The 13,361-nt window shown below is 33.4% G+C and overlaps 1 protein-coding gene across 2 annotated transcripts in view; it reads right to left on the reverse strand.

Annotated features, from left to right (window-relative positions):
• Positions 1 to 13,361, reverse strand: part of Atrnl1 (attractin like 1) — a 744,833-nt gene that overhangs the window by 580,995 nt on the left and 150,477 nt on the right. For both annotated transcript variants that reach the window (XR_012449625.1, XM_074078234.1), the window contains exons 15-17: positions 10,346 to 10,527; positions 6,103 to 6,316; positions 4,296 to 4,484 (exon numbers count right to left, since the gene is read on the reverse strand). Coding sequence is in view for 1 of the 2 variants with exons in the window: in XM_074078234.1 (XP_073934335.1) it covers positions 4,296 to 4,484; positions 6,103 to 6,316; positions 10,346 to 10,527 (585 nt within the window). In the remaining variant the exon portion in view is untranslated. The remainder of the gene's footprint in view (positions 1 to 4,295; positions 4,485 to 6,102; positions 6,317 to 10,345; positions 10,528 to 13,361) is intronic.

Consider the following 13,361-nt stretch of genomic DNA (forward strand, 5'->3'; position numbering starts at 1 on the left):
ACTACTGTCAACTGTTAAATGAATAAGCTGACATATGATAGAAAATTATAATATAAATGTATTACACATAATTGAACCTAAAAAGATAAAAAGTTAAAGGCAAAAGCATGACAAGACCATTGTCCTGAAGCTGATACTGTTGAAAGAATATCAAGATTAAAGAGCTAAAAGCAAGAATATCATCTTGACCTTAAGCCCCTGGTCTATTTCGGGGCATTTATTCACTACTAAATAAATGTTTATTGGCTAAAAATATGAAAAAAAATTAAGCATAATGGAGATGGAGTTGGGTTTTCACAAAGAGTGTATCACACCTGGTAAAATCTACTACTAGAATTGTGAGGTTACCTTGAAGCGAAGTAAAATGCTCTTGTTCATCATTGTTATGCACAGAGCTTATAATTTCTTTTAAAAGGCAACAAAAATAACCATGAGAGTAGTATTAGAATCATCAGCACAAAATGAACTACACAACCCCACAGGAAAGGGTGAGAACAGACAGACAAGAAAAAAAAAAGACCTATGAAGAAGAAAACAAAGCTGTTCAAGGACAAACTGTAGCAGGAAACAGTGGAGCCTCTACAGCAACAAGCAAAGTAAAAGAAGTGAAGATGAGAAACAGGACAACCAAAGAACTGGCCTGCTCGTCCCCAGCTGGTGAGCTTACAGCAGTGTTTAGTAATCATTACTTATCAGTGATAAAAATGCAATCCATACTTGTGCTCCAGTTAATTACTTTTTCAAAAATTCAGTGACAACATTTTTTTTTTGGAATTACTATAAAAGCTCAAAAAAACTGGTCTCAAAAAAAACTCACTTCAAATAAATAAAAAACCCCAGTTGAAAGGCCATAAAAAGGAAAATATCTAAAAATTTGCAAGTGAAGTTAAAAGATGCTTATACAACAACCATTTATAAATTTCCAAAGCAATTTAATAAAATATATAACCTAAGACATTAATAACATTTTAGCTGATAAAGACAAACTATTCTTCAGATTGAAAGCCAATGAGAATCTTTTTCTCCAATGTGAGAATAAACTTTTTTCTATTTAAGATATACATAAATAACTGAAAACTGAGTCAAAAACAAACTGTAAAGTTTTATAATGCCAATACAAAGAGGAAAATATTAAAAGCTCCCAAAGAAAGAAAAGAAGATCCTAAAAAGGAATAAAAATTAGATTGGCATTAGAATTCTCATCCATACACTGAATATGCAGAAGTTCCCAGATAAAAATTATTTACAACTCCAAACCTAGAGCTTTCATTTTTTACACGAAAATGAAACCTATACTGTTAGACATGCAAAGATTCAAAAAGTTTATGATCCACAAACTTATTCAGAAAGAATGGCTAAGTATTACTCTCCAGTAAATAAGGTAATTAATTTTATGTATATTTTAGCACAAGAAAAAAAATTGGGAGGAAAAAAGAACATGAGAGAAAGAAGTGGGATACAAGAAAGATTCATAAATGGAGAAGGTAATTTAGACCCCACTCTAATTTATTTTTAGAAAGTTATGAAGAGTGTAAGAGCTCGGAGACCCTCATTCTTCCCTATCTTCCCTATCTGTTAGCCTTTTTTAAAGTGAAACACACAAAGAACATAAGGAAAAATATGAGATTAACAGAGTGTTGTAAATAAACACTATGTCTGCACATAGCTCAGAAGAGGAGCATTGCCTCACTGTGCTTTTCTTTAGCAGCACCTCTAATCTTCTCTCAGCTATATTTACAGACTGACATTTATGAGAATGGATTTTTGCCTTTCACTATAGTTTTACCATCTAAATATGTATTCTTAGACAATGTGGCATAGTTTTACCTATTTTAAAATGTTATCTAGGGCTAGGTAAGATGGCTCATGCCTGCCATCCCATCTACTTGGGAGGTGGAGATCAGGAGGAACATAATTCTACACCATCCCAGGGAAACAGAGAGGCCCCACCTCAACCAATAGCTGAGCATGGAAGCATGGGTCTGTCATCCTAACTGTGCAGGAAGAATAAATAGGATAACCTGGGTCTAAGCTGGTTTGGGCATAAATAAGACTATCCCTAAAATAACTAAGGCAAAAAGGGTTGAGGGTGTGGCTCAAGTGGTTCAGTAACTGCCTAGGAAGTGCAAGGCCTTGAGTTCAGCCCCAAACTGCCAAAAAAAAAAAGAGGTTATCTAAATGGATTCACACAGTATGCACTCTTTCACATCTGGCTTACTTCACTAAATGTTAATGTTCATCCAGAGACAAACTGACTGTTGAGGCAGGAGAGGATAAGACTGTCTTGGCCCCCATACCATACTCTAGCACTGGTGTTCAACCTCTCTAGGCATCTGGTTCCTAGTTAGTTATAAGATGTTCTCCATGCCAGAAACTACCTCATTGTTGACACAAAGGCCCTAAAGAGAGATAGGAACAAGGAGCTCAACCCAAAATATATCTAGTCAAGCCTATTCTCTCCACTTGATGGTCAAGATCCTAAAGGAATAAATGTACACAACTGCAGCTGGGAAGAATTCCAGCTTACACTGTATCACAATTGATCTCATCTCTTTAAGCAACAGTAGTACCCAATGTGGAGCAAGCATTAGTTTTGACAGGATCCTTAGCAGAGGAAAACATCCTCCTCAGGAATAATAGAAGGTCTGGATAGCCACTGAGTTCCTAGCTTATTGCCTAAACAGCTGGCTACCTCTAAATGGGAAAATAACTCATTCAAGCAATAAGGACTAATAGTGACAGAGTTATCATGTTGTCTGGGGGCCACTGGGTCCTTGGAGTAAGCAAGACACTTACAGGCCTTAGAACAAAATATTCACAACCAAACAGAATCTGAGAGGTATGAAGTTCCTGGTTGCTAACTTGAACAGCCTGTCTCTTAGAAGAAAAATAAGAAGGGTCAGAAGAAGGAGGGAATGAAGAATAATAGATGGGCAGTGCATGTTTCTGCTGGGATGGCTGTCGGTACCTCATCACCATCATGTTGCTCCTGGCTGCTTCTATGCAGGAAATGCAAGAAAGCCAATGGTCTGATAGGAAAGCTTTGAAAATATTTAGTAAAGTTATATGAAAAGACAGGGTTATGGACTACACTCCTAAGAAATCGGCAAGGGGCTCTGGGCTCAATCAAAGAGGGAAAAGAACAGAAGGAAGTTACTAGACAGAGGCAAAAACCTGAAATGCACCTAAAAGAGTTGCAAAGATGGGCTGAGAGTAGAGATGATAATAGTGGACAATGCAGAATTATCATTAGAAGAATTAGATTTGGGATAAAGATCTCCTGGCGAAGATTCCCTGGTAGAGAATGAAATTGTTTCTTCCTCTGCCCCACTAAATACCTGTCAACAACACATGTCTGAGTTTAACAGAGTGGCTAGTCTGTTCCCTTTGACTGAACTATATCTGCAATTCCTTCAGTGCCTAGCACAAGCACACCAACATGTTCAATGGATCTGTTCTTGTATACCCTGCTTATGACAAGTTAAGCTACTGGAAGAAAAATGAGTAAATAAAAAGCTAAAGACTCCTGGTCCCTCTATCCTTAAGAATTGAGAACTGGAGGATGACAAAAGAACAAAGCATTCCTTTCTTTCACTTTATCTGTGTCTATTAAGACTTTGCCAAGTCAACAGATGTTTTGACTTGTTCAAAACAAGGAATCCTGGATTAAAATAAACTTGGATACCAAATCAAAAACTTAGTCAGGTATATCCTCATCCTACAGTCCTTATAAATCATGAGACCAGCAAGGGGCAGTATCTTTCTCCTGCCCTATAATCATGACTCTCCATGTGATGCCAAGGCTGTATGTCCTGCATTTGTAACAGATAGACCAATACTGATAAGACACTTCTAACAAAACAAATGCTTAACTGAAGCAAATATTAATTGAGAAATTTACAAAACAATTCATGTTAATTCTTCAAAAAATATCAGTCCAAGAAAAAGAAGACACGGGTCCTGTTCTAAATTGAAGGGCACACCAAAGCAATCTGTGACCTTGAGACAAGCACCATCATGAAGCACTGTGCTGTGTGAAATCCACACTCAGAGTTCGAGGGAGAGAGAGCACAAAAGTGGCGGGATGTTACTACTCAGGGCACAAAACTCAGCGGAATTCAAAATGATGATATACTGTAAATCGGAGGCTAACAGCACTAATAGGTTAACGCCTAGCTATGACGATATTTTTTCTCATTACTTGAAATGTCCTCAAATGTTTATTTCCTCTTTCCATCACAGAAAAGTAACTTGTATTGCTATTAAATGAGAAGTCACCCTAGATAAATACTTACGAGAGCAGGTGGCCGTCTGCCACTCCAGACACTGTCCATATGGAAACGAGATTATATAAGCATTAGAATCCACACATCTCTTTGTACTGCTGCACCACATACACTCCATGCCATTGCTTGTACAGTTGGAACATGATGTCCTCAGAGAGCATGGCTTTTTGCATGGCCTTGCATTTTGATTTGGACTAACTGAAATAAATTTTTAAAAGCAATTTCATTTGTTAACTTCATTTTAACAAACATATGGGTTTTACTATTCTGTTATTTATGAACTGTTTCAATTAAGACAATTGTGCCATTATAACATGATAAGGTAAATGAAAATAAGGATGATGCATCTACACTACTTAAACCTTAAATTTTTAAGTTCTAATATATACATTGTATAATTTTGAAAATTATAGTAATGTAATCTGTACTAATATAATCTGTCACCTAGTTTTTCTATTAGCTGACAACTATATACACTCACTGAATACTATATACTGAATAATATTTGTGGAAGTGACTTTCTCAGACACATCCATAAATACTCCACAACTTATCAAAGTAAAAGTCTTGTCTGATCATTCTCTGAAATAAAAAAAAACTTATTCTAAAATCTCTATATGAAATATAGTATTTATCACACTCATTAGAATGGCTAGTATATCTTTAAAACAACAAAAAAAAAGACAATTATAAAAACTGGCAAGGGTATGATAAAATTGCAACTATGGATTACTAGTGCAAATGTAAAAAAGACACAGCCTCTGTGAAAAACAGCATGAAATCCCTCAAAATACTAAACATGGAATTACTGTATGATTTAGCAATTCCATGTCTAGCTTCATTCACACGATGTAAAAGCAGAAATTCACACAGATACTTCTACACCCATATTCATACCAACATTATTCACAATAGTCAAGAGTTAGAAGCAGCCCTTGTGTCTATTGATGGATAAATGGATAAACAAAATGTAGTCTATACATACAATGGAATATTATTCATCTTTAAATAGGAAGGAAATTCTGAAACATGCTGTATGTAACATGGATAAACTTTAAGACAATATACTAAGGAAATAATCCAGAGATGTATAAAAGAATACAAGGCACTTAAAGTAGTCAAATTCACAAAAACAGCAAAATGATAGTTTCCAGGGGCTGGGGGAAAATGAATTGGAGTTATTGTTTAATGAGTACACAGTTTAATTTTTCAAATGAAGAAAGCTCTGGAGAGGGATGCTAGTAACAGTTATATATCAGTGTGAATGTACTTAACAGCACTGAAATACACACTTAAAAGTAGTTAAAAATGGTAACTTTCACTATATAAATTTTACCATAAAAATGCAACAAATTTAAAAAGAAAAAATTCAATATTCCCTCTTAACAAAAAATCCTTTCAAAAGATGTAACAAAAATATTTCATTTTACTTAACAACTGAAATAATATATATGTAAGATTAAAATGAGTCTCAGTTATTAATCTTAAAGATAAATCTTTCAAAACTGTTATGATAAATCCAGAAGATTAACAAATTAAAAATAGGTTATTTCTATACTGAAAATATGACTATATGTCATAAAGCACTATTTCAATAAAAAAAAAAAGACTGCAAAGAACAATAAATTTTATTTTCACAAGGTAATATTCAAATCTATAATAACAAGTTGGGGGGGGTGGATAAAAACAAATAATCAAGGAGTTGGTATCCTAAAAAGATGGTGCAAGTTAGTTCAGACTACATTGTGTAAGGAGGAGGTAGGAAGAGAGTTTGAAAACATATTTTTAAAGAATTCTACTTCACTGGCCTACTTACCAACAGGCTTTTCACAGACCAGGCCATCTGCCATGGATGTACAAGGATTTGCCTTTAGGCCTGCCACTGCAGCCCTTTCTAAATAGGCACAGAATCCAGAGTCATTGGGCTCACCAGGAAGCCACTGCAGTGTTGTATTTGTAAAAGGAGACATGTCCTCCCATCCCCAATAAGATATATTGATCTTGCGCAAGCCTACCCACGGTGATACTTTCTGCAAATGATAGGAAGGGGGCATCAAAAAAATTTAGATGTGAAATTACTGCATCGTGTTACTTACCAAATAATTCATTATTACTAAAAATTACATGTAAAACTATAAAAATTACCTTTCTGGTCACTTTTAGTACCAAGGATGACTGATTCTGGCACTTTTTGAAGGATGATATAGAATAGAACACTATTTTAAAAGCATACACTTGGTGTTTAGCTAAGTGATTGATGTCATTTATTTAGACCTTGTTAATTTGTTTTCTCTTCTATAAAATGGAAATATAAATATCTAAGTATCTACCTTATTAGGCAAAATCATTTTTAAAAAAACAGCATATTGCTGCTGCTGTTAATATTAATACCACTATCAAGTTAAACAGTTAATGTGTTATGGGACTGAGAAAACAACGTTGTCATTATTTATTCAATGTAAAAATAGAAAATAAAATCAGCAAACAGAATACAGATTGTGAATAAAGTCTTCATAGCAGGACTTCACAAAATAACAAAAGAATGACTACTACTACTACTACTACTTCAGACCTCTACTCCTACATTTATATTTTATGCAACTTTACATAAACTAACAGCATCAGCTTTTGTTAATACTGAGATCAAGAAAACTGATAAAATGTCATGGCTATGCAGAAAATTTAACTGACAGAGATTGTAAAACCACACAACTATCAGTGCTCTCACTGATATTTCAAAATTACCTTGAAGTCAAAATCTATTCTGTATTCACATACTTTAATTATCACTCAAAAGCAATGATACATTCTTGATCCAAGTTACAATCTTTTAAAATTCTATTAGATTAAGAATCTCTATGTTAACATATATGATAATGTATTTTTTGAGATCCTAAGCTACCAATATTTTTAACAATGTAAAATGGTTTCAGAACCCATCATTTTTATATTATGGAGTGCCAGCGTAAAAATAAATATTCCACCTTAGTCATTTACAACAAAAAAGTAAGACAATTTATATCTTATCAATTTATTCTAATTGTCTTGCATAAATGGCCCTTGGGACCTTAAAAAGTTATCTATAGGCCTATAAATTTGTTGTGTGCAAATATAAGGAATTTCACAACATAATTACTCAACAAATATTTCTTGGATAAAATTAAAATACCATATGAATTTTCATTATGACAGTAGATCTCATATTGCTAATTGAATACAGTATACTCTGTAATTAATCAATACATTTTGCTAAACAAAGCTAATTAGAATAAAATGGCTATTTTCCACCATCTGGCAAAATGCCTGAGGCAGAGAGGGTACTTAATAAATGTGTTTCTTATTATAAAAATACACATGCTGCTCCACATTGTAATCATCATATTTTATGCATTATTCTAAAAGATATTTTAATAACAAAAAAGCTATAACATTTTTAAAGTTCCTGATAATAACAGATGGATAATCAATCCAACATACATATTTCAGATTAATGATTTTTTTCACATTATAGCAATTCTGCCTATATTTCCCAACTATCTATAGTAAAGACAAGCCATTTAAAATGAAATATTACTCTCTAATGCATCAGGATAAGAATCTGAGAGGAAAAGAAGAGAAGCAAAAATAAAGCTGCTGATAAAATGTTTAAAGTAACTATTACCCAGTAAATGAACCAACAGGTAATAGAAAATGAAAGATAAATCACTGTATTATGAAAATTTTCTGCAACACACCATAAATCATTGTAACATTTCATTAGCCATTTCTGATAAGTAAGTGATCATTTGACCCAAGATATCTCTTCAAAGTGCATGAATTTGTCGATCTTTATTTGCCAAAGAAGGGTTATCTTAAGTTTATACAATGGCAATGACTCAGGATATAATTCATTATGTACAAAGACATGCCCAATGGAGTGTCACCTTGAAAAAGTTCCCACTTTGAAATCCTGCTGAAAGCTCAGCTTTCTAATAAAACAAAACATCCTTCATTTATACAACATGCTAGTCAGCAAATTATCAAGTCTAAGTTCATCATACATCAAAATAATTGTTAGTCCAATCTATATGATTTATAATAAGAAAAAATTAGTAACTAATACAAGACATCTTGAAAGATGCAACTTGTAAATTAGCACATTTCATGGTGACATTGTAACAACTGAAGGGGAGCTCTTTGGGGGAGAACCAGTGGGAGAGGAGACAGGAAAGAAGAGGGTGATGGGGGTGCATGGGATCAAAGTACATTATACATATGTATGAAAATAGGATAATGACTCCTGCTAAAAGCTGTTATAAAGGGGAGGAAGAGAGGGAATAAGAAGGAGTAACAGAAGGATGAATATGTTCTAAATACATTATGTACATGTATGGAAATATCACATGAAACCCCTTTGTTCAATTAATTTGTGGTATTAAAAATATAATTATAAAAAAGAAAATGTGAATCTGTAAATAAGTTCTTCATCAGTGATAGGTAATTAGTAGAACTAATTTTTACATGACAATGGGTAACTGTCCCTCATTTTTTGTAGTTAGAGATAAGAAGCTCCTAACCTCACAAGAATGTAAATCTCATGGGTGAGATGACCATCCCCTATCCTTACATATCACCCTTGTGCATCTATTATCACAGTTCTCACACTTACTTATAATTATGCTTGCCTCTCTGCTAAAGTCTTTGAGAACAGTAATTCTCTTTTGTTCTATTCTCAAAAGCAAATAGACAAGTACAATAAAGGTGCTCAATAATATATAACAAATAAATAAATACTGGTCCATCCTTCAGAGAAAAATAGCTACAGTTTGCCAAAAAAAAATGGTTTTATGGATCATTTATTCCTACAGACTTAATTAGTATAGTGTTTTCTTTATCTTATGAATCCCAGGCACAAAAGAAATCTGTTATATGACCAACAAGTACCATATTAGATCTGCTTCAAAATACTGAATATTTATAAAAGCCAAAAGATATAATTACTTTATCAATTTTATTAATGGTAAGTGAACTTTGGACCTACAGACAAAATCTGGTATTAGAAATTATATTATCTATTATTGGTATTTATGAGTAATATACATACCAACATCACCACAACAATTAGGGTAGGCAGTAACAGTGAATTGAAAGTCCAGACAAGAATTTTAATTATTCACCATGGAAAAACTAATACACTAGTCTGGACTGGGCATGGGGGTATATGCAATAATCCCAGAACTTGGGAGGCAGAGGCAAGATAACTGGGAGTTCAAGGACAACCTGGGCTACATAGGGAAATGCTGTCTCAATAAAAGAAAAAGGAAAGAGAGAGAGAGAGAGAGAAAAGAAAACACTAGTCTAGGGCAAACATAATTAAAGTCAGTAATAACTGTTAGTCAAATAAATTATTTAGTTATGTAACATTCGTACTCTAAATTGATTCCTGGAAATACTAATACCAGTGCTGAGAACAAAGGTAAAAATAATAATGTGTAGATGGAAATCATAATGATAATCATAGTAAACACTTAAAAATAAAGTGAACCTATATTCTTTACACATAATTAACTTTCAAGAGTTATCCCCATCTACAAATAAGTAAGCAAGAACTGCAGAGACAGCAGCATTCCCGCGTTCCAGGCCTGCACCACTGTGATCTACTGTCTACCATGCTGCTTAAAAATCAGCCATACCAGTGAAGCATTACTTAAGTGTAAGTGTTTCTATTGCAAGTAATTGGTAATATTTGTTTCAAATTTTTTCGTGCCAAAACATCTCTGCCACATGAGTGGAGTTACAATTCTAAGATTAAATGCACATTTTTAAGAGAATTTATTCATAGAAGATGACCACTTGATAAGATAATGCAGTGGTTTACTGTGTAAAGCATGTGATAAGTAGGTTATTACTAAATGCACATAAAATATGAGTTCCCTTCTGGTTCACTTTTGAAATTAATTCACTTTTATTTCCAAGGTTTAGTAATAAGGTATTTTTACATGCAAAAAGAATGAACTATTTCCAAAAATTTTAAGATCATCACAGCTTGTTTCCATAATATAAACAAGTATGAATGTTACCTGTTGTGTATACTTCTGTATTTCATCCAACACAAATTCTACTTCTTTTGAAGTTGTTAATGAAGCAAGATTCCCACTAAGATTATAGCAATAAAGTTTTGCATTGTCATAGCTTTCTCTACTGGAATTGATTCTAAGACAAGCATCTCCAATATGACTCCATCCTTCTCCACAAAGATGAGCTAGTCAAAGAAAAAAGAACTACATCTTATTTTTAGATTCCCATAAAGTATATGTATTATTCAATCATCTCAGAATTTTAAATATTACCTCAATGATAATTTAAATTTATTTTTAAATGTAAAATTTTAAATATGTTAATATAATATCCCAAACAAAATTTGTTTAACAGTTTGGTGGAGAAAGAAAACAAAGAATCCTAATTTTTTCTTTAATTCTTAAACAAGATAAGCTATGGCTCTTACAAAACACCTACTAAAACATACTGACTGCTAGGTTTTCTGTATAATCTGGTCTATTGGCATATATCGCAGTAAGCTAAGTAACTACTATAGTTACAATCCAAAGTCCAGTTTACAAAAGCTAAGATCACTTGAAGCACATAACAAAAGCAAGTTTCAAAGACTGCTTTTTGTTGTTGTTGTTGTTGTTATACTTTGAGGCTAAGTGACCTCAAAGTATAATTTCCATAGCTAGGTATACTATTTAGATAAGAAGTCATTCCTTAGTTCCTTAATTAAGAGTAAAGTATCTCATCTCAGTTATATTTAGTTAAAAAAAAAAAAAAGCAATAGTCTTTGCCTTCTACTGCCTATTTTCACAGTTATTCAGATCTTTCCAAAGGTTAAACATACTATTCAGCAATACTAGTTTATTCACGAAGTCCAAACTGAACTTTAAACAACACCTATTCTCCAATACACAGGTTTATACATACATCAAAATATTATACTATAGCATGCATGTTATTAGTGTGTATTATACTCTGACAATACAGTGTTTCAAAAACACTCAATCTACACATTTAGTCTGTATTTGAGTTTCCATATCACTTTAAACATTGAACACAGCCTTGTGCTGTGTGTGAAAGGGCTTGGATCATGAGCGCAGCCCTTACGGAAATGTTCTCATGAACCAGTTCTCAAACTTCTTGGTCATTAACATTTAAAAATAATTGAGGGTGCCACAGCTCTTTCTTGATGCATGTTATATCTAATGATTTGGCCACATTAAAATTAATAATGATAACTTAAAATATAGATTTAGAGTAACACTGTTAAATCCCATTGTAAGTACATTCTTCCAGGTGCTACAAGGTCTTGCCCCTTTATAGTACACAAACAGGGCTGGAGATGAACTCTTAAATTCCCTTCCTAGAGAAAGCCTGTGACAGTTTAAAAGAGACTTGTTGGATCAAAAAACTAAGATAGATTGATGAATGAAGAGAGGATGGTAGACAGAGCCATGGCAATACAGCAGATAGAGCAAAATAGTAACTAAGGAATCCGAGGGGTGGGGTATCCACTCCAAGATTTTCCATTTTCTAAATGTTTGAAATTTTTATAATAAAATGTTTGGGGGGGAATTACTATTCAATATAAATAGTATATTTTATTTTACAAAACTATAGCCTCCAAATAAAAAAATATTAAGTCATGGGGCTTTGTTTTACGTATTTGAAAATCTCTTTAATGTCTGACTTAAAGACAAATAAAGATATTCCCACATCTGCTTCTGTATTCAGTTCACTGGATTGCAAAGTTCAGGAAGCCTTTGGAAACTCCATGCTAAATTCATAACAGAATGAGAATTTTAAAAGAATTTTTCCTGGCACAGGTGCTTACACCTGTTATCCTGGCTACTTCAGAGACAGAAAACCTGAAAGATCACAGTTGGAGGCAAGCCCAAGTAAAAAGTTCACAAGACCTTATCTCACACAATAACAGGGTGGGCACAGTGGCATGCAGCTGCCATCCCAGCTACACAGGAAGCATAAATAGGAGATTATGGACCAGAACAGACTAGACATAAATGTGAGACACTATTTGAAAAATAACTAAAGCAAAAGGACTAGAAGGCGTGGCTCAAGTGGTAGTGTGCCTACCTAGCAAGCACAAGGCCCTGAGTTCAAACAGAGGAGGAAGGGGATGTTGAAGGAGGAGAAGAGGGAGGAGGACATGAGAAGGAGAAGGAGAAGAAAAGAAATAGCATGTCATTATTCGAGAAAATTGGAGAATATTAATTTAGTAGGCAGTATCAGGAAAGTAACAATGAAATGACATGAAGAACTTGAAAATAATATTGATCTTTATAGCCACTGTTCTAAGGATTAAATGGGGTACCATAAATAACTCACAGTACAGAGCACAGCAATCCATCATTAAACCACAATCACTATTTAACAATACTAGGATGACTTTGTTTGCATTTTGAGACTGCATGTGTAGCAGTCTTCCTAGTCTTATGGAATCCAAAGTACCAAATCACTTTTTCTTATAAAAAAAGATTTGGAATTGGGTTCTGACAATTTTCTATGGAAAAAAATCATGAAATAGGGAGAAGGAAAAAAAAACAAACTAAACAAAAATAAAATGCCCTATTAATAGTTACAACTCTGACATTTCTAAGCCAAGCACTTAACTACCATGTGTAGCAATTCTAACAAGACAATGGAACTGGTTAAGTATTTGTTCCTTTTTTTTTTTTTTCTGACTTTATCTTTCACATTAAAAAGGAAAAACACTAAGAATGTGAACTGTGAAAAATAAAATGAACTTACATTTAAAATGAGTTTTGCTGTGGTTTGTACAATTTAGAATCTCATAAAAGCAGGTAATATTTATGAAAGTTATACTTTTATTTTAAAAAGCAGCCAGAAAATATTTATTGAATTTTGAAACTGAAGGGCATTTTAAAATAAATCAAACATGACAACATGTAAATATTTGTTGTATCTGGATATTAAGCCCAAGTGCTCATTATCGCTGGGTTTTTAACGAAAAGGTGTCCATCAAGTCAATGGTACAGTAAACACAAGAAACCACAAGCATCTTGG

Source organism: Castor canadensis, chromosome 7 (genome assembly GCF_047511655.1).
Source record: "Castor canadensis chromosome 7, mCasCan1.hap1v2, whole genome shotgun sequence".
NCBI lineage: Eukaryota > Metazoa > Chordata > Mammalia > Rodentia > Castoridae > Castor > Castor canadensis.